This window comes from Neolamprologus brichardi, chromosome 14, assembly GCF_056152115.1.
Source record: "Neolamprologus brichardi isolate AB-2024 chromosome 14, ASM5615211v1, whole genome shotgun sequence".
NCBI lineage: Eukaryota > Metazoa > Chordata > Actinopteri > Cichliformes > Cichlidae > Neolamprologus > Neolamprologus brichardi.
This window is the reverse complement of record NC_142117.1, coordinates 21,287,661-21,311,888: the sequence shown is the minus strand read 5'-3', so window position 1 is coordinate 21,311,888 and position 24,228 is coordinate 21,287,661. Positions and strand designations below refer to the sequence as shown.

General features: G+C 40.6%; 1 protein-coding gene across 1 annotated transcript in view; it reads right to left on the bottom strand.

The window, feature by feature from the left end:
- Window positions 1-17,493, bottom strand: part of mcamb (melanoma cell adhesion molecule b) — a 43,978-nt gene extending 26,485 nt beyond the window's left edge. Inside the window, exon 1 of the mRNA XM_087850964.1 lies at window positions 17,084-17,493. Within this exon, the coding sequence (XP_087707090.1) occupies window positions 17,084-17,339 (256 nt within the window). The 5' untranslated portion in view covers window positions 17,340-17,493. The remainder of the gene's footprint in view (window positions 1-17,083) is intronic.
- Window positions 17,494-24,228: the final 6,735 nt, after the last annotated feature.

Here is a 24,228-nt window from a genome sequence, read left to right as displayed (position 1 = left end):
TGAGTGATTTTGACCAACACTAACACTACGCAGGAGGTCGGAGTGTACAAACAAGTGCAATAAACACCTAGAACATAACATCACCTGGGATACTGGGAGTGTTATGAAGGACCGCACCAATAAAGTTATATAAAGCTTATAAAGACAGTAAATTAATCACATCATACATGTTCTTACACTTATCGCCAGGCAGCAGCCTAAGCAGACAAGCCCAGACCTCCCTCCCCCCGGCCACCTCCTCCAGCTTGTCCGGGGGAACACCAAGGCGTTCTGAGGCCAGCCGAGAGATATTGAAAAATTAAATGAATTAATATTGATTAAAGTAATATTGAGCAGAATTGATGCTCTATCTACTGAAACAGGATGCTGTGCCTGGACACCACATATTTAGCAATAAGCTGAAATCAATTCTGCTCAGTATTACTTTGATCGCTTTATAAGATTACTGGTGCGGCACTCCACAACAGTCCCAGTGTCTCATGTGGCCCATTGGGAAAATTAAATGCCCACCTCTGATCTAAAGGACAGTTTCACAGTATTGCTTTCATTTACAGCCGTGCGCCTGGAAAAAGAGAATAGAAAAAGACAGAGAGAGGAAGAAAGAATTAACTTATTGTACTTTTAAAATATTTATTATAAAAAAAGGTTTTGCTAATATTTTATCGGGGGGAAATGCATTTAAAATGCATTAATTAGACCTTAGCAATTTACAGCATGCAGACTGTAAACTATGATAGTTCAATTTATCTTTAATTCTATATAAAAATGTGTCTTCTTTTGGTCCAGAGAAACAGCACCTGTGATTTTTTTATTGCATCTTTATGAGATTATTTTTGGTGGGGGGTTCTGCTTTTACTAGACAGATGCTCTTCTGATAAAAAAAAAAGAAAAGAAAGAAAAGAAGATGTGGAGAAGGAGCCTGGGCGTTTTTATGTTTTTGAACAAAGTCAGAGGCACACTAGGTGCAGACTTAGCTCACCAGGATGCCACCTTCTGATGTTGCACAGACTTTTAATCAAAGAAAGAACTGAAAGTATTATAGATGATAGAGGAAGTCATATTGCACTGCATTGCGAGTAGGAACAGAGCACTCCTCTGTCTGGGGCCCGCGCGGGGTCAGGTGATGTTTAAATTGTTGAGTCCAATGACAAAGAGATGGACGGTGGCAGCTGTAGCAACCAAATTGCACATTCTCACAATGCTTCAGAGAAAACAAGGTCAACTTGTCACGCTGACCTGCCAGACATTTTCTCTACCACACACAGATCCCCGGGGTGTTCTGGAGCCAAATGCCGGCTAGATCCACTCAACATGCCATCAGAATTAACGTTTTCCAAAAAGGCAGAGGAGACGGAGTACACAAAGAATGTAAATACAGTGGAGAGAATCAGAGCAGACCACACATCAGGGGAGATAGCGAGGGACTGGGCTGACTTTATATTACATTTCAGCGGACCACCTGTTACAGAGATCAGCCGAAGCTAGACCTGGCTCGGTTCTCAGACTGTGTCTTTCAGAGGGGGCTCTGCTGACTCACAACTGTTACAACAGAACACTAATAAACCTTTGAATGGCTCTGTTATAAGGTCACCTCTGACAGCACTTGAAGTGTTTTAAACTGAGCTGTGGAAATTTAAAAAAAAGACAGAGAGCTCTTTCTTCCCTCAACAATTAGCTGAAAAGTTGATGTTAAGTTAATGCCCGATGTCCACTACAGCTGTGAAGAAGAAGAAGAAGAAGAAGACTCGTTTAAGTGTGAAAATGCATTTTAATATCCCAAATATCACCACCCTGTTATTGTGAAGGCAGCACAGGTAGCTTCACTCTTCCTCACAAAACTAAAATGACACATAACACAGCATTCAAGGAGGATTCTACCATTACTTTATCCATGTTTTCTGTCATGTCACCTGCATATACCTGGAATAACCCCACCTTAAATCTACCAACCAGGCCTCTGCCAATGGTGAGGTAAGCATAAAGACCGTCTGACAATGACCGGTGGGTTTGTTCAATGAGTCAACGTTTTCTTTTCCTACTCGTCGAATCACCATTTTTTTCCACCAGCGTTTACTTTGTCATTCATCCCATTTTGCTGTCGTGATTTCTCCTAGTAACATAACCCTGACAATCCAGCCGCTCCAGAGATACTTTCATAACCCCACACGAGTCACATTGAAAAACTTTACTCCCATTTTTTGATTTTTTAATAAACGCCAAGGAAAATCAGGGCATTTGAATTAGTGAGAGTGAGAGAAATTTCTGAGCAGTCCCAGAACACAAACAGATCTGTGGGCAGGCCTTCAGCAGCAGGTTTCAAAGACCTGAGGCCAGCCCCTCTTTGATAAGCAGCTCTTTGGTCTTCCCTCCGCAGCTACGCTCCAAAGAGAGTTCACTCCCTTCCCCGGCCTTTGATAATTACTTTTTCAACAAGATGTACTCCCCCTTGTTCAGAGTTTCCTTATTATTCTATTCTGCTATGCCCACACACTCAGAAACTCACAGACTTTTAAAAATGTGTCCACTCTGTGACTTTTGACTTCATGTAGGATGAGGTCATTTTCCCATGTCTAATTCCACTACTCTCATAATATTAAAAAAAAGAAAGAAAACACTGTGCAATTACTCTCACAATCTGACACACTGATGCTCACTTGCGTTACTGTCTATGAGTGTAGTGGAATGAATCTCACTGGGCCATTTCCTTATGTCTGCTCCCATAATGGTACAAACGCCCCCTTCATCCTCTTTCCCACGTTCCAAGACTGCAAAAATGGTCTCCGTAATCAGATGCTCTGCGAGCAACCAGCAATAAAATAACACACGTAGTTTGGAAGTATGAGAAAGGCCAACAGGGACAATATTTTTGTGCTACGCTGATCGTAACGATACAGAAACCGAGAGGAGGGAAGGGCAGGGGGGGCAGAGAGTGGTCTCATGACATGGCTTCAGAAGTATGAGATGTGTGCTGTGTGCTGCTGGCATATTATGGCTAAAGATAGATCCCTGATACACAAGCTTTCAATCCACTGACTCTGAGGTGGACAGAAATAATGATTCATTTTGTTTTTAAATCCTTTTGTAACCTTTGTGTGCAGATGTTGTTTTTTTAAGTGTTCATTAAAACAGATAAAACGACATTGTTAAAGTGCGAGTATCACAAAGACTAAATCTTTAGCAGCTGCCATTCCTAGAGCCTGAAAACTGACAGGAGTGTATTTTTCTCGCTGCACTTAACGCTTAATTCATACTTCTGTGGTCCACACGTGCAATGTAGTCTCCATAAGTGGGGAGTGTCGTTGCTGCCCCTCGTTTCTACATATATTGCAACAAAGTTTAAAACAGGTTTAGAGTTTTACTGAAAGTAGTAAAACTTTTATCTTTTAACTTTTAAGGATCCCCAGAAAACCTGGAGAAGGGTTGCTCAAGGCTACTTTAAAAATGGCTCTTTGGAAGCTAAAATATAAAGAAATGAGGGGTGGCTCAAGACTTTTCCACATTACTGTATTTCACATGAACATCAAGTAAAGCATTTAATAATAAAAGCATTCCTGTGTTTGATTTTTGTCATTTGTAACATGCTGCAAGAGCTAAAAGTCTCATGGACTGGGAAACTGGGTTATGTGCTCTGTTACTGCATCTTCAGTGCTGATGTATTGCATCTCATGGACAGATTGCATAGATGGGATTTACCACTGGAAGGCTTTTATAACACAGCAACAACTTTATACCTGAATGAACGAATAAAAATGTAATTCATCAATCTGCGGTATCCAGACATTTCACTGGGCGGTACATCGTAACAGAGGTAAAGATATCATTACGAGCCTTTAAAGGGCTGCAGTGGATTCTTGGTTAATGCCGTTATTCACACTAACGTCATCTCAGGATCTCACAAAAACAACGCCAGCGTTGGTGCTCACACATCTCTTGCTCACATGCTTCGGTCGCCAAAAGCTTTGCCTACTTATCACAGGACAAATAAAAAAAAGTCGGTTTTAAATGCCCCACATGCTGCGGTGTTTGTGCTGAATTATGAAGCAAGCCAAGCGGCAAAAACAATGATCTCTTTTGAGAGCATCAGCTGTTTCTACTTCGAACGCAGACTGAAATGAAATGAATGAATCATATCAGCCACTTTCAGTGTCTTGAATGTGCAGCGTGACCCAGATACAGGCAAATATTTCAGTTTCATCAGAAAAGAAGGAACTTTGTTTGGAAAAATAAATTAGCTAGAACATTAAAACTAATGAAGTTTTAAAACATACCCTAATAGAAGAGGGGGAAATACAAACAGTGGAACCGTTAACCAGCAGTTATCTGCCATAACTAAATACTGTGAAGCCGCAGCAAACACATTAGTCTGCTCTGAGGAGTCAGCGGCACGGCGTCAGGGCTGAGGGCTCGTAGGTTGCATTAGGTTAAAAGGATCCTAATGTGCATTAGATCAGCACAAAAACAACATCCATTATTAAGCAGGGTGTTGAACTAACAGAGAGCAGGCCGAGATCCCCAACAAGCCTCCGGTCTCCACTTGTGCCAGCGCAGCTCCCGGCGGACACATTCAGGTCCAAGGATCAACACGCATGTGAGCAGCTTCTACATGCTATCATGTTGGTGCTGTAAACCAGCGGTTCCCAACCTTTTTTGCGCCACGGATCGGTTTATGCCCGACAATATTTTCATGGACCGGCCTTTAAGGTGTCGCGGATAAATACAACAAAATAAAACTACTACCGGTACCGAAAAAAAGAAAATTTATTCATAACACAGGTGAAAAGACCAAGGAAAACCGAGTAAACGATAAAAACGATAACAAAATAACGCTGAAAAACGATAAAAACCCTGAAAACTATACATTTCACACCTGAGCTTCAACTCTTGTGGCCCGGTACCAAACGACTCACGGACCGGTACTGGTCCGAGGCCCGGGGGTTGGGGACTGCTGCTGTAAACAACACAACAATGCATGGGAAATGAGATGATTTAAGTGTTATTGCAGACTGACACCAGGTGCACAGTGGTACACAGAAAGTAAAGGCTAATTTAACCCATGCAAATTAAATCACAAACCACAAACCAACATGTTATATGTCAGGGCGCGCTCGGTTAGTTCTTATTGTTCCACACAGCATTTCTGGCTTTGGTTGTGGTCTCTGAATGTGAGACATCTTGGAGAGTGTTTTTATTCCTCAGTGCAGATTGTCCCAGAGATTTGAGCTCTTCAAACATTAAGTTTAAGCTGCTCTTATTCTCTTTCATCCACCAGATATTCACCAAATAAATTCCAAGTTGAAGGCCACACTAGTCTGCCCACCACAGGCCAATCATCCTGTCTCACCTGTCTCACGCTCCACACACACTCCTTTGGTAACAGCACCCGATGAGAGCTACATGAGAAAAAAAGAATTGTAGTTTTTCTCTTTTCAATAGCCCAACATATGACCCACACACCGACAACACTTAGCACGGAGACACAGAGAGACTGTGTGTGTTTGACCTCAGAGCTGAAACAAGAGACGGCGGAGCACTAAATCAGCATCGGGGTGGAAGAGAGACAATTTCCCCAGCAGTGCATCAGCCTTTGACGGAGACGATTCCACATTCCTCTGCAGCCACTGCTACTACTCCCTCACCTTTATTCTCACCAATTACATAACAATTCCTCCAATATATGATTGAAATTGATGCTGTTTGAAGCCTCCATCTCTGCTGTGGTTTCAAACTGAACTTTAGATCTCAAATTTAAAACACATGCACACTTTTTTCCACACCTCTCTCCTGGGTGCCATGAACTGCTTTCAAGAACACGTTAGACTGTGCATTATGCCAGATTACAGAGTAATCGCACAGAGTTTTCCAACAGCTTTGCAGGTGTGCCCGCAGTGGAGTCTGCAAACCACACTTCACTCTTGAACAATGGAAAATCAAAGGCCGTCCTCATAGACTCACGTTGTTTCCATCTCAAACTCCTCTGACAGCATTTCTGCAGGTACTAGTTTTACTATTCTCCTGCTTTAATGTCTCATTGACGTTTTTCAGGGTCACATATTTGCAGCCTGATAGCCTGCAGCTGTGTGGATGCTCATATTAAAACTTATTTTCTTTGATAAGATTTTTGAGATATAAATGTGGTATTATACTCTGTAAAGAGAGAATTCTTGAGCTTTTTATTTCGTGGCAGTTATTGAGATCGTGTCTCAAAAATGTCCCTTAAACCTTTAGTGTCTCTCTTGTTCAGCACAGGTCTGAAAGTCTGCCTTTCCACAAGGAGTGTAAGCCACAGAAGGTCAGCGCTGCAAAGGCTGGTTGTTTGCAGAGTGCTGTATCAACGCAAATTAACCAAAATTTGACTGGAAGGGAAATTTTTAGCAGATGATTTTTAATTAAAGTCCATTCGAGAACTTTAAAAGAAATGACAAATAAAATTTGCATTTCATTTGGAAATTAAGGTCCTAGAGTCTGGCGGAAGAGTATAGAAGTGCAGAATCCAAGGTGTGTCTGCAGTCAGTGAGGATTTGCCATGTCCTCCTGATGGTGTTGGTGGCTGGTGGGTCCGTAGTGATCTATCAAGTCCAAAATCATGTTTCCATCTGTGGACGAGCCAATTTTCTTTTCCAGCAGCACTTAGCACCTGCCCACATTGCCAAATTACTACTGAATGGTTTGCTGATCTCGTTATTAGCGTGTTTGATTGGCTAAACAGCCCACCTGACCTATCAAGACAAAGATGAGAAACACCCATCTCAAAAATTAGAGGCAGGCCAAAGGAAGCCGATGATGCAGTGATTTGTCATAAAGAAGCCACAACAAAGTATGGACTGTGTGAGTGAACACACTTGGACATCTCTGTACTGTAAATCCTTTTTGAGTGACCTTAGGAAATATTCCAATAATTGGAGATTTCTGGTCTGCATTAAGTATAAATGATAATCGTTCAAATTAAAGTGAGGAAAATAGTATTAGTATTTCTCTTTACACATGTACACAAAAACTAACTTTTAAAATAACATTTGGAAAAATGTGAACTTTCTCATAATATTCACATTTTTAAGATGCACTAAAAGTTTTCATGTAGCAGAAGAATCATTATGACTCATAAAGAGACATTTAATAGCAAAGACTCCTCTGCACCAAACATCGTTACCACAATCACAATAAACTGGCATTCTCCCATGTGATTATTCATGCTTGTGCTTGAATTAGTGACTGTGCAGTTTCTCGAACTCTGCAGAGAGCCATGCTGTATTTTTACAAGTACAGCTCATATAATTTGGCTCATAAAGTCTCACCATAATTTTTAGCCCGAGGCCAAAGCATCAGCTCAACTCATCCTCCTCTACGAAAGCAGATCCAGGGACAAGAGCATGCATACGTTCAACCTACATGCATGCAATCTGATTTTTGTCCAGCTGTTTCCAGGATGTAGCTAGATATTCTAGATATTCTCGGGTTTTGGGTTACCCACAGCAGAAACGGGGAGTGCATACACAAATGCAAGAATCTCAAAGTAGAGAAGAGATTGTGCACTCATTACAACAGGATGATTCATGGTTGTCACATTAGTAGAAAGGTTTTTGCGGTGTACCATGATATAAAAATCATTTCCTTACAAAATGAGCAAAGTGTGAGTTTTGCAATGTCGCCAGCGTTATGAAGCGTTGGAGAGAAATTCTTTCACAATATGGTCCACGGATCACACATCCCACATTCTCTCTGACATTGTGAAAGTGTCCGTTTCAACATTTAGGTGAAGTTTCTGCAATGCTCAAGAATGTTAATCATTACTTAAGGCCCGAAGATCACTTAAAACCATCAGTTTGCCATCAGAGTCGGCGTGACTGACAAATAGGAACAGCTGGGCCGTCTGGGGACCACTAACAACCTTTGAGAGTAGGAAAAAGAAATTACTGAAACCTATCTTCACACCTTAAAAAAATCATTCAAACATACCAGAATTTTAGTCTGGAAGTAATAAGCTGTCAGTAGAAATTGATCTATTTATTCTTAAATAGTCTCAAAAAAGTTTTTGACATTTGTAATTTCATAACCCAGATCTTTAGATTGTCACAAAAAGTCTGAATTTACAAAACTAAGAGAGGTTTTGCAGGATTGGTCAATAATGAGAGCTCACATGTGCAATTTGTACAAGCTGGCCACTTTATTCAGAACTGCAGGTGATTCAGCAAAGGTGCTGAAAACATTTTGGTCCATGATGACATGATAGCATCACACAGCTGCTGCAGATTTGTTGGCTGTGAATCTCCCGTTCCACCACATCCCATAGGTCTGTTTGACTACAGTGAATTCACTCTCATGTTCAAGAAACCAGTTTGAGATGATCTGAACTTTGCGACATGGTGTGTTATCCTGCTGGGAGCATCTTATCAGCTCGAAGCGATCTGGTAATTCTCCTCTGACCTCTGACATCAGCAGGGCATTTTCACCCAGAGAAGTGCCTCTCACTGGATATTTTCCCTTTTTCAGACCATTCTCTGTAAACCCTAGAGAGGGTTGAGTGGGAAAATCCCACACAACCATTACTAGATCAGACGTACTCAGACCAGCCCGTCTGGCACCAACCATGACACATCCAAATTAGCCAAAATCACTTAAATCACTTTTCTTCCCCATTCTCATGCTCGGTTTGAACTTCAGCAGATTGTCTCTACAATGTCAATATCCCTAAATGCACTGAGTTGCTGCCACGTGATCGGCTGATTAGATGTTTGTGTTACAAAACAGATGAGCTACTCTACCTGAAAAAAAAGTGTATATAGAAAAAGCACAGTGAAAAATATAAATGGATATATGTTTATGTGCCCTGGTGTTTTTTGGGGGGGTATTTAGGATATGTCAAATTAAAACAGGGTTCTCTGAATGTATTTCTATAACAAATAAATTCATTGGCAAAATGCTCCTAATGTGTTTACTGATAATGCTGCTTCCATGCTTCTGACGTACAGACACTATTAATAAGCCTTCTCTGTGAGCTTATAATTAATGAAGAGTGATAGAACAACTAATACAATTAAGACCTTTCCTCTTCTCCGCATCTATTCTCAGACAAACAGCTGATACTTATAAAAACCGATGCAAACTGCAATTATTATTGGATGCATTTGTGCATCAAAGTCAGCCAAAGGGACATACCAACAATCCACATGGCATACTCGCGGGGAAGGAAAGCACAGTTTTTCCATTAACTGTCGACTTTGAATGTACTGTTTGCACTGCTGGTTGAGACAGTCTAAATCAGAAGTTGAACAGTTTTCAATGAAATCTGAAAACAAATCCCAATTTAACTGCTGCACACTGGTTTCTTGCCCCACCTTTCAATAACTACAGAAGCTTCAGTTATCTAAAAATCAGCGTTGATGTTTTCGGCTAAGAGTTATCACAATAAAAAGATTTATCACTAAAAATCCCCACACAACATTTTGGGTTTATTTCAAGCATTGATTTGCTGTGAAATAATTCCACAGAGCTGAGACACGATTGTAATCTCAGACACAATCGTGTCTCAGCTCTGTGCAACAAGGATAAAAAAAAAAACAAGAAACAAGAAAAACCCCACTCTGCCATGTTCATAATTATGTAAAGAGCCGAAGCTTCAAAAACAGAAAGAAAGAGGAACAGTAGTTAATAAATGACTTATTAACGTATAGTTGGCATGCTATATAAAAGTACCTCAATATAAACTGCTCTCTAGTGCTCAATTTGGAGTCAAAGTGTAACAGGTCAGATTAATTCCCAACAGAGTTGAATGCAAATTAAAAAACAAAAAAAACTGAAGCTCAAAGATGTAAGACGACCCTTCATCCCGAGGCTTTTCGAGTGCTGCCACCCAATCCCTCGTACTGCAATAAAAAAGGTCAGAGGTCACTTAAAGAAATGAAAGAGATCAATCATATCAGAGGAGTTTACAGTTCCCACGCTTTCCAAGAGTCACACAAACTTACAAAGTTTTTATGTTTAGGCTACAAATATGGGTTTCATGAAAAGCGTGTTCTGTTTTGTCTTCGTTTCATTGTGTTCGTCTCACAGCTCAAACACCTTCCAGCACTGACTTATTCATACCGTTTTCACATGACGTCACAAAAATATGAGCAATTCTACCAAAGCCTAAAATGATTTTTTCCAGAAAAACATTAGTTTTGTTACAAATGTATTAATCTATTGTGACTGCCGCAAGCATGTGTGAATAAAACAGGCCTATTTTACAAAGTAAGATATCGTTTCGCAGCTTCTTGTTTATTTCCTGTGGTAAACGAGTGTTACGTGTCACAGCTTATCAAGTTAAATGATCTGCATTTTTTCAACCCAGTTTTTGCCCACATGTCATATTTTTGCACGTATCACATATCGAATACATCAGTTAACCATCTTTTACGCATGTTGAAAGAATTGGAAACTACCAGGTTACTTTTTTATACCAATAGGGTCAGCAGAGGTATCAGCACAAACCTTTTAAGGACAAACAGCTAATCTTTTCTCACCGCTTAATGAAAAGTGGTTTGCTCACTTCAGGATGTCTTCAGTCTGCCCCAGGGACAGTTTTATGTTTAGAACACTAAAGTAATTAAGGCCTGAGCTAGATAGAGATAGTGAATAAGAACTGCAAAGCTTAAAAACAGCATGGGTGTGAGTTTAGACAGCCAGGCTGCACAGTGACTCAGTGTTACCCGTGTGAAATAGTAACCGTGCTTTAACAAAAATAAGACACGATGACAACAGGTCATTAAGTGGTAGCAGTGAGCTAACCTGAGAGGGCACGCAGGCTCTGTGTATGTGTGTTTATATGTGTCTCCAAGTCAGGAGTGTGTTGTCAGGACCAGGTGTGTGCAGCTGTCCGTCTGATCTGGACTTCAAAGCCCATAAGAGCAGCAGTAGGTGGTTATAGTTGGAGAAGAGCTGACTCCTCAAACGCTGTTCTAGCTGAGGTGATCTTTAAACTGCCTGATATGAATGGATTTGCCCCACAGCCAAATATAGAGCCATACATCAAGGTACATCAACACTATCCCATGAAATGCTTCATTGCACATCTGCAGATGAGGCCGATGCTGAGTTATGAGGCCTTCTGCGTGGCATAGCTGAAGGTGTGTTTCTTATAAACCCCACATGTGATAAAAATAAAACATAAAAAGTTGCAAGAATCTTTGAAAATGTGCACGTTTGAGCTTTCTAACATTAATCCACCAGTAGAAGTTGTGAAATCACTTTAATTACAGACTTGTTTTCTAAAAGGGAAAAAAAAAAAGCATTCTTCTTTGAGGGAAAATGTTGACAGAAAGTTGTATTGCATCCTGTTCTGATACGCCAAGCCTGAACAAAGCCGAATATCTGCTTCCTTCCCTTCGCTTCTCACAGTAAACACAAGTTAAACCGCTCGCTCCGGAAACAAAAACTGTTGATATTAAGATATCATTCAACAAGGCTGGATTGCAGAACGTTTCTTTGCTGGAGCTACATTATACAAACAATCATTTGCTGCTACTCAGGAGCACACACAAAATGGTCCCGATGACAACAGCACAAAGTCCTGGGAGCTTTCTCCACCAGTAACAGGCCCCCACCCTCACCATCGCTGGTTTGCTATATTGACCCAGGTAATGGTGATAATGGATGTTATTCCCATCAATAGGAAGATCAAACAGTAAAAGGAAACCTTTTGCTTCAACAATTCAGGTTCCCAAGTGCACAGCTTCAACCCATTATATTGCTCAGCGGGGAAATACAGCACCGGATCAACACAGGATCCGTAAAAACACTTGAAAACAAAACATTTCTGACTCTTACACCAAGCACTACATGTTACTACTAACACCGCCTGAAAGCCAAAGTATTACAAGTTTTTGCTCAAGTGCAACAGCTGTGGCCACAAATGGAAACTGCTGTCTGATTTCTATATATTTTTACTTCTGCTTTTCAAACGAAAGTAAAAATAAAAAAAAAGGAAACAACAGACCCACTGACATGGTAAAATGCAGTGAAGCATTAAGAAAAAGTCCTAAAGGTGTGAGATAGACAGTCATGTTTATCAGCTACTGCTTACACCCCAACAAATATCACAGAAGAATCGAAGGTGGATGCATTTTGTTTCTTGAACTGTTTTTCTTTGCATAAAAATAACTCAAGGGTTCAGCTAAAGAACAGTAAAGATGAATACACGCCATGATTCAACAACATTAGGTTTATCGGACTCTAACATTGTTGTGAAGGAATTTTTAATCATTCTTCTTTTAGTTCATTGAGGTTTTGGGGGCTTTCTTTTATGCACAGCTCCCATCGCAGCACCTTCAGTCTTTTCTTTTTCAGCCAGAATGTTGTAGATCTTTGTTCTGTTGCATGAACCAATGTCAGCCAAACTTTGGACTCTGATGGACAGATGGCCTTACATGTGACTCTAGAAGACTGTAGTATACAGAGGGATTTATAATCCACTCAATGACTCTAAGGTTGCCAGGTCCTTTGGCTCCTAAACAATTCCAAACCATCACCCCTCCACCACTGTGCTTGACAGTTGGCATGAGTTGTTTGAGCTGATATGCCGTATCTAGTATTTACAAAACATGGCGCTGTGCATCATGATCAAACTTTGGCCTTGTGTGTCCAAACGGCATTGTTCCAGAAGTCTTGTGGTTTGTTCAGATGCAACTTTTCAGCCATCCTGCCATCTTCTTATTAGAGAGAAGAGACTGTCTTCTAGCAACTTTTCCAAACAAGCCATACTTGTTCAGCCTTTTTCTAACTGTACTCTCATGTACATGTAATGTCTTACTATAAAATTCCCCTGTGCATTAATACTCTGAAAACTAATATTCATTTTAAAGTTACTGTTTGCATGATTTCTTTTTCAGGATCTAGATTGTTTTTCACTCTTGCTAACAGCCATAAGTTCAGCAGGATATATTTTGTTTAATGTTGTTTGATATTGCACTCTCACCGCCCATATCAAGCACCAGCAGTGCATGGCTCCTTTGCTCTGGGGTGTCCTGATAAGTCTGTTGCATAGGAACAGTGCAGCTCAACACTCGAAATAAGACAGCATGTGCTTATGACAAACTTTCTCCAGGCAACAACCCTGACTTTAGGCCATAGTGATTGTTCCATCAGTTGTAATATGTATGCCAAAATAAATTTCAAGATTATATGCGACACTGGTGTGCTTGAAATTATTGGGAGTGTTATATATTGCCAATATAGTATGTCAGAACTAAATTACTGTAAATTACTAATAATGGCTGAGGAAATTCAGACATTAAACACGAGTCATTCAATGCTCAGTGGGAGCAAGGAACAGAAAACTATCCAGGTCCTCCGAACTGCACCATATGTCACAATACAATGCCTGTCCCTCTGCACAAACTGGCCATATGCACATAAATGAAGCAATCACGGTCCTCGCAGAGAAGGCTGAATTTACAGACTTCCATTTCCAATGTGCTCCACTCTGCTGATGCTCTGCCAGATTACTGGGCCTCAATTTTCTATGCTGCGGTCAAGTCACAACAAGGGCGTTTATTGTACATGACCAGCTCTCTTCTACTGAAGAGCAGAAGTTGTTTTGAGCGCATGAAACTGAGGCACAGCATCTCAGCTGCAGCAGAAAAGGATGACCTTTAAATGAGAGAGGTCTTCCTGCTGCATGAACTGGCTTGATTAGGTGATGTCACAGGAAACGAACTCTCTCCTTATCAAGAGTCAAAGATAAAATCCAGCAACAACTGCAACTTTTCTCTGATGTCCTTGGATGGAGTTTTAGGACAGGCACTCATTCATCTCCATAAGCACATTCATTCAAACAAGGCATTACTGTGTACTCAGCAACTCAAATGCACGAGATTATAACCTCTAAAGTAGGTCCTCTATGATTCAAGTTTAGTTTAGACTTCTTTGTTGAATCTGTGTAGACTATTTAAATCTGTTGCCAGAACTGATAACTTCACACAACATTTCTAAGTCAGTGCAAAGCAAGCTATGGCATAGATTTCAGAGCGTTTCCAGTTACTTCAAAAAGGTGTAGATTTAACACTGAAACACAGATCGACTCTCACGGCTGCGTCCACGTGTATTTTTTAAAACGTGGATTTTCCACTTTCTTTCTTTAAAAAAATAAATCAATAAAAAAATCTCTGTTTTGAAAAAGATCCACATGAAAAAGTGATATCAAGCTTGATTAAGAGCATGTTAGTGCAACCGGTGGCAATATAACCCTAATCATTCAAAAATGTCAGCCAATCAGAACCCTAGAAATATCACAGTCTGACATTAAAAAAAAAAGATAAAGGCGCACATCGTTTAAGTTGCAAGATCATGTCTTTGCTCTCCTCGTCCACATGCAGAAACTGAGTTTCTGAAAATCTTTACCCTGGAAGGAGTTTTTTCAAAAGCTCAGTTTTCAGTTCCCTGAAATGCAATTTACACCTGCACAGTTTTTAAAATATTTACACTTAATATTTCATCACTGTTCAACAGAAAATATGAATATGAGAATAACTTAATTAGAAAATTGTTTACATATTGTAGCGATATTTGTACCTATAGAGGCTAAAAGACAAGCAGATAAACAGAAGATAAAACAGAAAACAAAACTCACAGCTAGTTCTTGTTTACTGCTTTCAAATCTGTCTTCAAAGCTTCCACAGTTTCTGAATATTCCTCAGTTTCAAAATTCTGAAGCAGCTCCAGCGTGTGCGCAAGCAGTTGACTAGCGATTAGCCACATTAGCTGTGCAACATGCTAAAGTAAGCTATTTCATGTTGTTATTGTGACATTACCATAAAAAAGTCTTTATTTCCTTGGCTACTGGTAGTGTTAATTCTTATTTTTTGAAAGCTAGATTTACAACATTTCTACAGTATCTTCTTACGGTGAATCAGCTCTTTCTGACTTCAAATGATCCAGTTCTTTACCATTATTTCAGTCAGTTAGCTAGTCAGTATTATGTGTGTGTCAGTGTTAAGTAACCAATTTGATCATATTATACACTATATGAACAAAAGTACTGGGTGACCTACACATTACACCTGCAGGAGCTGCTCGATGCCATGAAGCTCCCTGCACACACTTTTTTGCTGATGTTATGCTAGCATTCACAACTCTTACACACGAGTCGCCCCAACATTCAGCGACCCTGCTTTGTAACTTTCCATAGTCTGCCACGTCATGGCTGAGTTGCTGTTGTTTCTAAACATTTCCACTTTGCATTAATATCACTTACAGTTGATTGTGGATTATCTAGAAGGGAAAGAATTTCACAAATGGACTTGACGGTGGCATCCTATTACAGCACAACAGTTGAATTCAGTGAGCTCCTCAGAACGACCCATTCTTGCAGAAACATTTGTAACAGCAGACTGCATGGTTAGGCTCTTGATTTTATAGACCTGTGATAATGGGAAAACACCTGAAATCAAAGATTAAGAGGTGTGGCCAAAAGCATATTGTGCATCTCTCGTGCAGTACGTAAATAAGTAAATAAAATATGGCCTACACGGTTAGTTTATTAATGCTTGGGCAAAAAGATATCTATGATCTGCTTTTTTTTTTCAATATTTTACGGTATTGTATAAAATAAATCCATGATTGTGATTAATAGTTAGGAATCAACAGTTATTTTTCACCATCCATGTTACTGTCAACAGATATCAGCACAATTTAATTGCATTGGAGCTGCCAGCACAGGCATGGCTCCTGGAGGTTTGTAAAGTCAGAGAGGTGCAAGTCCAGGAAACAGACTTTATAAGAGCAGAGAGCTTGAAGCAATCACAAACAATGGGTGTGGAGTCAAACAGGAGGTCAGCACAATACAATGATGAGGTACAGAAAGGTCATTAGGTAAACGGCGTTCAAGGAAAGGTGAAAAGGGGTAGACGAGAGAGCAACACATTCCTAAAGGAGGGGAGTGAGAGGCTTGCAGAGAGGAAGGGTTCAGGGAAAAGCACACTTAGAGCTTTCTTGTACAAACAAACAAGTAAAAAACAAAGGAATATCAGAAAGGTCTCTAAAACCTAAACCATACTGTGGAAAGCCCAGATAGCTGCCCTTTCTCACTTCCAGAGACACCACATACAAATGTACACTCTCATGCCCTCTAAAAATAGCATTCATCAGCACCTCCCTGTGGGTCTCACAACTTTTTACAGTTCTCTCACACAACTGATCCAAAATAAATCCGATTGACCATAAGTACACTATCCCTTTGACATGCAAATGTCAAATATTAAACCAGTGTGGTGAGAGCTGTATCTCATGCTAGGGACATGTTTGACTCCTTGTTTCTGTGTGAGAAACAGCCAAGCCATTCACCGCTGCCAGGGAGGCACTGGGCCACTTGATCACTGCCGGGAACAGACAAGAGCTGACAGAAAGCAGACAGAGAGCCACCTCACTGCAACTGCACCTCTAAAAATACATGAAGCAAACAGCAAGTCATACTAACCACAGCTTCATACATGATATAAATCATGATCTCTCATTATAAGAATAGATTTTTATTCACTGTATAGGTGTGACAAGAGTGTCATGTTCATTCGCAGCAAGAGCACAAAGTCAGTGTTTGTGCTCACCATTCACCCACATACATACATGTATACGCATGAATTTAAACATATATTAACAGGAAAATCAGTCCACCTACATATTGCACCATTATAGCCGTGCAGTTGTGCTAAAATGCACTTTCTGTATGGACTTTCAAAAGATGAGGGATGTGAAACTTTGCAACCAGGTTACAAAAACTCAAGTGTGTGAAGGACTTGTTACTTTTAGCCAAATGTAATGTAAGCAAAAAGAAGGAGGCTGTGCAGCGTCACATCTCTGCAGCTGGAAGAAAATTCGATATGAGGAGCCCTGCAAGAAAGTAAAGTTTCTGCGCTGCAACTTTTTCAGCTTCCTGAAATCTCTTTGGAAGGTTTCTCTGATGGATTTCCACAGAACACAAACTGCAGTTTAACAGCTGGTGCTTTACTGACAAACATCTTAGTTGATTTCCTTTCTGTCTTACATGAAAAAACACACATTTGCATGTACGACAAATATCCCATACAGCTGTGATAACTATGCCTTGGTTCCTCACCTCCAAAAGCATGAAAGAGGAGCAGTAGTCCCGCGAGCAGAGGGGCAGTGTCCGGTAAAGCCATGACTATGGGTCGGTGCTGCAGATGTCCGCGCTGAGGTGTGTGTGCGTGTGTGTGAAAGGAGTCTGACAGGAACTGGTCCTCCTGGAAAACTGTACAGAGTGAAAGAGAGGAGTGGCGGCGCAGCGTGGAGAGGCAAATGATGCAGAAAGGGGCAGAGACACGCTGTAAAGAAAGTCCTTCCGCACAAGTCATCCGAGAGCTGCTCTGAAAGGCATCACGTTTTATTATTTATTGTTTCATTTTCTTTAAATCACTCTGTCCCGGTCATTTCTTTACTCATTTAGTTTGATAAATACACTGGAGATCCGAGCTCCAGCTCCAGTGAGCTGTTGGTTATTTTTTGCAGCGGGCAAATAGAAGGGAGGACCTTCAGAGAGTGGAGCAGCAGGCGGAGGAGGAGGGCGGAGGTCTGGAATTAAATACAGTGTGAAGTTATAATTTACAACTATTTGGTCGTTGCCAAGACTCAAATTTGATACATTTCCTCACCAAGCGTGTCATAACTTATGTTTTCTCAATAGGGGACCGTGACTGGTGGAGGATAATTTAGCGTGGAAATTGATGTGAGAAGGTGTGGCAGTTGTCCCACCGTTTGAATTCAGGTCATGTGGTGCGTTTTTGGCTTGGTGATCATTTCAGATTGACATCAGGGCTGTTTGCAGTGTTGTGCTGAGGTAATAAAGGAGATACTGGTGGAGCTGAGTGTGGAGGCAGGAGCAGAGAGAAGGATGAGGATTTATCTCCATCTTATCTGCAAGCCGAAACTCTTAACACTTTATAAACACTGACGACAAAGACCGAACTTCTGTGTGCCAGTGCCACACAAGCCCAGCAGTTCTCAGTGTTTAATTCAGAGTCTGAATAATACCGGAGGTGCCAGCACTATCAGCACACATACAGTATTCACCAGGTGCTTTGGTGAATTGTTCACAAATCCTTTCTCTGTTTTCCAGAAACATTTTCCAAATGAAAATGCCCCCCTTGGAATGAATATCTCCATTTTTAACCTGTTTAGTTATTATAAAATGGCAAAAGTAAACCACATCTTTTAATGAAAAAGTTTCTCAGAAGTAATACATTATCTATGAAGCCCGATAACAATTCAATTCAATTCAATTCAATTTTATTTATATAGCGCCAAATCACAACAAATGTCGCCTCAAGGCGCTTCATAGATACAGAGAAAAGCCCAACAATCATATGACCCCCTATGAGCAAGCACTTTGGCGACAGTGGGAAGGAAAAACTCCCTTTTAACAGGAAGAAACCTCCGGCAGAACCAGGCTCAGGGAGGGGCGGCCATCTGCTGCGACCGGTTGGGGTGAGAGAAGGAAGACAGGATAAAAGACATGCTGTGGAAGAGAGACAGAGATTAATAACAGATATGATTCAATACAGAGAGGTCTATTAACACATAGTGAGTGAGAAAGGTGACTGGAAAGGAAAAACTCAATGCATCATGGGAATCCCCCGGCAGCCTACATCTATTGCAGCATAACTAAGGGAGGATTCAGGGTCACCTGGTCCAGCCCTAACTATATGCTTTAGCAAAAAGGAAAGTTTTAAGCCTAATCTTAAAAGTAGAGATAGTGTCTGTCTCCCGAATCCAAACTGGAAGCTGGTTCCACAGAAGAGGGGCCTGAAAACTGAAGGCTCTCCCTCCCATTCTACTTTTAAATACTCTAGGAACAACAAGTAGGCCTGCAGAGTGGGAGCGAAGTGCTCTAATAGGGTAATATGGTACTACAAGGTCATTAAGATAAGATGGGGCCTGATTATTTAAGACCTTGTATGTGAGGAGCAGGATTTTGAATTCAATTCTGGATTTAACAGGAAGCCAATGAAGGGAAGCCAAAACAGGAGAAATATGCTCTCTCTTTCTAGTCCCTGTCAGTACTCTTGCTGCAGCATTTTGGATTAACTGAAGGCTTTTCAGTGAGTTTTTTGGACATCCTGATAATAATGAATTGCAGTAGTCCAGCCTGGAAGTAATAAATGCATGAACTAGTTTTTCAGCATCACTCTGAGACAGGATATTTCTAATTTTAGAGATGTTGCGCAAATGGAAGAACGCAGTCTTACATATTTGTTTAATATGTGCGTTGAAGGACATATCCTGGTCAAAAATGACTCCAAGGTTCCTCACAGTGTTACTGGAGGCCAAGGTAATGCCATCCAGAGTAAGAATCTGGTTAGATACCATATTTCTAAGCTTTTCAGCGCCGAGTACAATGACCTCAGTTTTATCTGAGTTAAGAAGCAGAAAGTTAGTGGCCATCCAAGTCTTTATGTCTTTAAGACATTCCTGCAGTTTAACTAATTGGTGTGTGTTATCTGGCTTTATGGACAGATAGAGCTGGGTGTCATCTGCATAGCAGTGAAAATGTATGCTATGTCTTCTAATGATGCTGCCTAGGGGAAGCATGTATAATGTAAACAGAATTGGTCCTAGCACTGAACCCTGTGGAACTCCATAATTTACCTCAGTGTGTGAAGAGGACTCTCCATTTACATGCACAAATTGGAGTCTATTAGATAGATATGATACAAACCACTGCAGTGCAATACCTGTAATACCTACAGCATGTTCTAATCGCTCTAACAGGATATTATGGTCAACAGTATCGAATGCTGCACTAAGGTCAAGAAGGACGAGCACAGAGATGAGTCCACTGTCAGAGGCCATAAGAAGATCATTTGTAACCTTCACTAAAGCTGTTTCTGTGCTGTGATGAACTCTGAAACCTGACTGAAACTCTTCAAATAAACCATTCCTCTGCAGATGATCTGTTAGCTGTTTGACAACTACTCTTTCAAGGATTTTTGATATGAAAGGAAGGTTGGAGATTGGCCTATAATTAGCTAAGACTGCTGGGTCTAGAGATGGCTTTTTGAGTAAAGGTTTAACTGCAGCCACCTTGAAGGCCTGTGGTACATAGCCGATTATTAGAGATAGGTTGATCATATATAAGATCGAAGAATTAATCAATGGCAGGACTTCTTTGAGCAGTTTTGTAGGAATGGGGTCTAAAAGACACGTTGATGGTTTGGAGGAAGTAATTATTGAAGTTAACTCAGAAAGATCGATTGGAGAAAAAGAGTAACACACACCAATTAGTTAAACTGCAGGAATGTCTTAAAGACATAAAGACCTGGATGGCCGCTAACTTTCTGCTCCTTAATTTAGATAAAACTGAGGTTATTGTACTCGGCCCTTCTTCCTCTGGATGGCATTACCTTGGCCTCCAGTAACGCTGTGAGGAACCTTGGAGTCATTTTTAACCAGGATATGTCCTTCAATGCACATATTAAACAAATATGTAAGACTGCTTTTCTCCATTTGCGCAACATCTCTAAAGTTAGAAACATCCTGTCTCAGAGTGACGCTGAAAAACTAGTTAATGCATTTATTACTTCCAGGCTCGACTACTGCAATTCATTATTATCAGGATGTCCTAAAAACTCTGAAAAGCCTTCAGTTAATCCAAAATGCTGCAGCAAGAGTACTGACAGGGACTAGAAAGAGAGAGCATATTTCTCCTGTTTTGGCTTCCCTTCATTGGCTTCCTGTTAAATCCAGAATTGAATTCAAAATCCTGCTCCTCACATACAAGGTCTTAAATAATCAGGCCCCATCTTATCTTAATGACCTTGTAGTACCATATCACCCTATTAGAGCACTTCGCTCTCGCACTGCAGGCTTACTTGTTGTTCCTAGAGTATTTAAAAGTAAAATGGGAGGGAGAGCCTTCAGTTTTCAGGCCCCTCTTCTGTGGAACCAGCTTCCAGTTTGGATTCGGGAGACAGACACTATCTGTACTTTTAAGATTAAGCTTAAATCTTTCCTTTTTGCTAAAGCATATAGTCAGGGCTGGACCAGGTCACCCTGAATCCTCCCTTAGTTATGCTGCAATACACATAGGCTGCCGGGGGTCTCCCATGATGCATTGCGTTTTTCCTTTTTTAGTCCCCTTTTTTGTCACTCACTATGTGTTAATAGACTTCTCTGCATTGAATCATACTTGTTATTAATCTCTGTCTCTCTTCCACAGCATGTCTTTATCCTGTTTTTCTTCTCTCACCCCAACCGGTCGCAGCAGATGGCCCCACCCCTCCCTCAGCCTGGTTCTTCTGGAGGTTTCTTCCTGTTAAAAGGGAGTTTTTCCTTCCCACTGTCACCAAAGTGCTTGCTCATAGGGGGTCATTTGATTGTTGGGATTTTCTCTATATGTATTATTGTAGGGTCTACCTCACAATATAAAGCGCCTTGAGGCGACTGCTGTTGTGATTTGGTGCTGTATAAAATTTAATTGAAAATTGAACTTGAATTAAATATGAGCAGAGATTCATCAACATACAAAAAACCCCAGTCTATAAATTGTTTAAAAAAAAAAAAGGAATGATATTCTTCAACCTAAAATCAGCTACAGCGCATAATATCATTAAAAGATTGTGTGCCATTTACAAGACCAAAAATCAATTCTGGATGCCCGTGATCTTCAGGTTCTCAGATGGTGCTGCATTAAAAACAGACAAGATAGAAATAACCGCGCAGTCACTTCCAGACATTCACAGTTCACCGTGGCATCCTCAAATGCAGGTTAAATCTCCATCATGCAAACAAGAAACAGCGTGTGAACGTGATCCTGAAACACTGCCATCCTCTCTGAGCCAAAGCTCATTTAGAATGGACTGAGAGAAAGTGGGAAGCTGTTCTGTGGTCAGAAGAATTGAAATTTGAAATTCTTTTTTGGAAGTCTTGGACGCCACATCCTCTGGACCAAAACTGAGAGGGGCAAACTGGCTCAGCACTCAGTTCAGCGTCCTGCACTTCTCATGGTATGTGGGTGCATCAGTGCTTCTGGAACTGGGAGCTTGGAAAGGCACCATCAGTGCTCAAGAGAGGAGTGGCAGCGCATAAAGTTCAACATATTTTTCTTTTTCTTCTTCTTCTTTTTTCAGTCCAGACTTTTCACCAACTGAAAACATTTGGATCATTTGGACAAGGAAGATGCAGGACTGCTGAGTAGCTGGAATCCTGTGTCAGACAAAAACGGGACAATATTTCTCTCCCAAAAGTCCTGCAGCTGCTCTCCTCAGTTCCCAGATGTTTACAGGCTGTCGTTCAAATAAGAAATTGATATGTTTCCTATGTTCTAATGTGTTTATGAGATTTACAAATCATTGCTTTCTGTTTTTATTTACATTTGGCACGGTGCTCCCATGTTTTTAAAATTATATAAATGCTAGTGTTAGTGTTCATGCCATCTTCTTTTGTTCAGCCCCTGAAATTAAAGCTAAAGCTTTGCACTTTAGGCCCATATTCATCACACACCCGTAACTTGAAATAGTTTTGGCACACAGCTAAAATAACAAAAATTGCACATGCTTCCAAAAATACACAGCACAGCTGTACGAGCTCCTCTTGTGCATCCTCAATCCTGAACTTAATATGGACACAAGAATGAAGATGAATCAGAGTGATTCCCAAAAACACGTAAAAAGTGTCTGCCAGAAGACATCACAGCCGTGATGCTGATACATAATCAGCATCATGGCCATGATGCTGATTATGTGTCAGCATCATGGAAACGATATTTGGTGAAATATTTGGACTGTGTGCAGTCATTTCAGTGTCGTGGTTTTGATATTTGGAGCATTTGCCAAACTGACCACAGTCAAAAAAAGGTTCTCAGAGTAACCGAGGGCAGCAGGGAACTAACAACTGGCAAGTTATCATGTGGCTTTGGCCTGATTAAAATGATACAAGATAGTTTAGGAATTTAGCCCAACCAGATTGTCCCAGACGTAAGCGTTGGACGGCTCATGTGTGTAAAAACTTTGACTTCTGAGTGGGTTTCGGGTCATTTTTGAGGCATTTCAGTGACTCTTGTTATGCTACAGCATCTGTTTTCAAAAAGTAGAGGAACATTTTTGTTCAGGACTGAATAAATGTGGTTATTTAAGTAGTTGGAAGTCGAAAGTTTCCATTATTGTGGTTTTCAAATTACTTCACGTAGCTTAGCCATTTCAGGACTGCAGTGTCTGAATGTTTATTGGTCAACATCCAGTTTGTTTGTACAAATTGAGCTCTAAAAGTGCTGAAACAACAGTAGCTGATGTTTTTATTCAATCCATCCATTTTTCTTACCACATTTTAAATTCAAGAACGCAGGGGGGTTGAACTGTTTCCAAGTATACCCTGCACGTATCGCCAGTTACACCAGCCACTCACATCCACACTAAAGACCAATACAGAAACATAAATTAACCTAACATCCTGGTCTTTGGACTGTGGGAGGTCTGGGGCAAAAACAAAAAAAGCATGAAGTTGCTGTAACTGTTGTGATTTGGTCTCGGATCATGGCTGAACACATTCTGCAGTCCGCTCGATCCGTGCTGGAAAATTTCAAACATCTCAAATCTCCAGTTCGACGGGGGACCTAATCTTTGAACGTCACATCATGAACTAAACACATGTCACGTTTTCTTTCATTATTTTGGAAATATTTTACAAATACGTTCTAGTTTAATGTTTAAAGACACTGTAACTTTCTTTGTGCTTGCCTTCACAAAAACTCTTAAGCGACTGCAGACTGTAGAGATGTGAGCTGCCAGGCTTTTAGCTGGAGTAACGAGGTGGGATCACATCACTCCCGTTTGGGATTTTTTTACAATCGATTTTAAGCTTTTATTGATTTGTTTTAATGGCTCTGCTCCCAGCCACATCTCTGAACTCTTAGCACCATATGCACCAGTATGTGCCTCGAGGTCTTTTCTCTGTTACAGGTGCCCGGATGAAACTAATACAGAACAGACAGGACACGAGGCTCTTGGAAAAACCTGCTGGACTAAAGTCAGGCTTGCGGAGTCGGTCACTTCCAAGTCAGGTCTTAAAACCTATGTTCAGGTGAAGGATTTTCATGATGCTATACGAGTTTTTAATGGGGTTTGACCTGTCACTTTTACTACTAGTGCCTTATTACTTTGATATCACACAGTGTTAAAATTACAAGGCTGTGCCAAGTTATGAACCCTAACAGAACTATGGGCAATGTAAACAGACAGAAAACAAAGAACA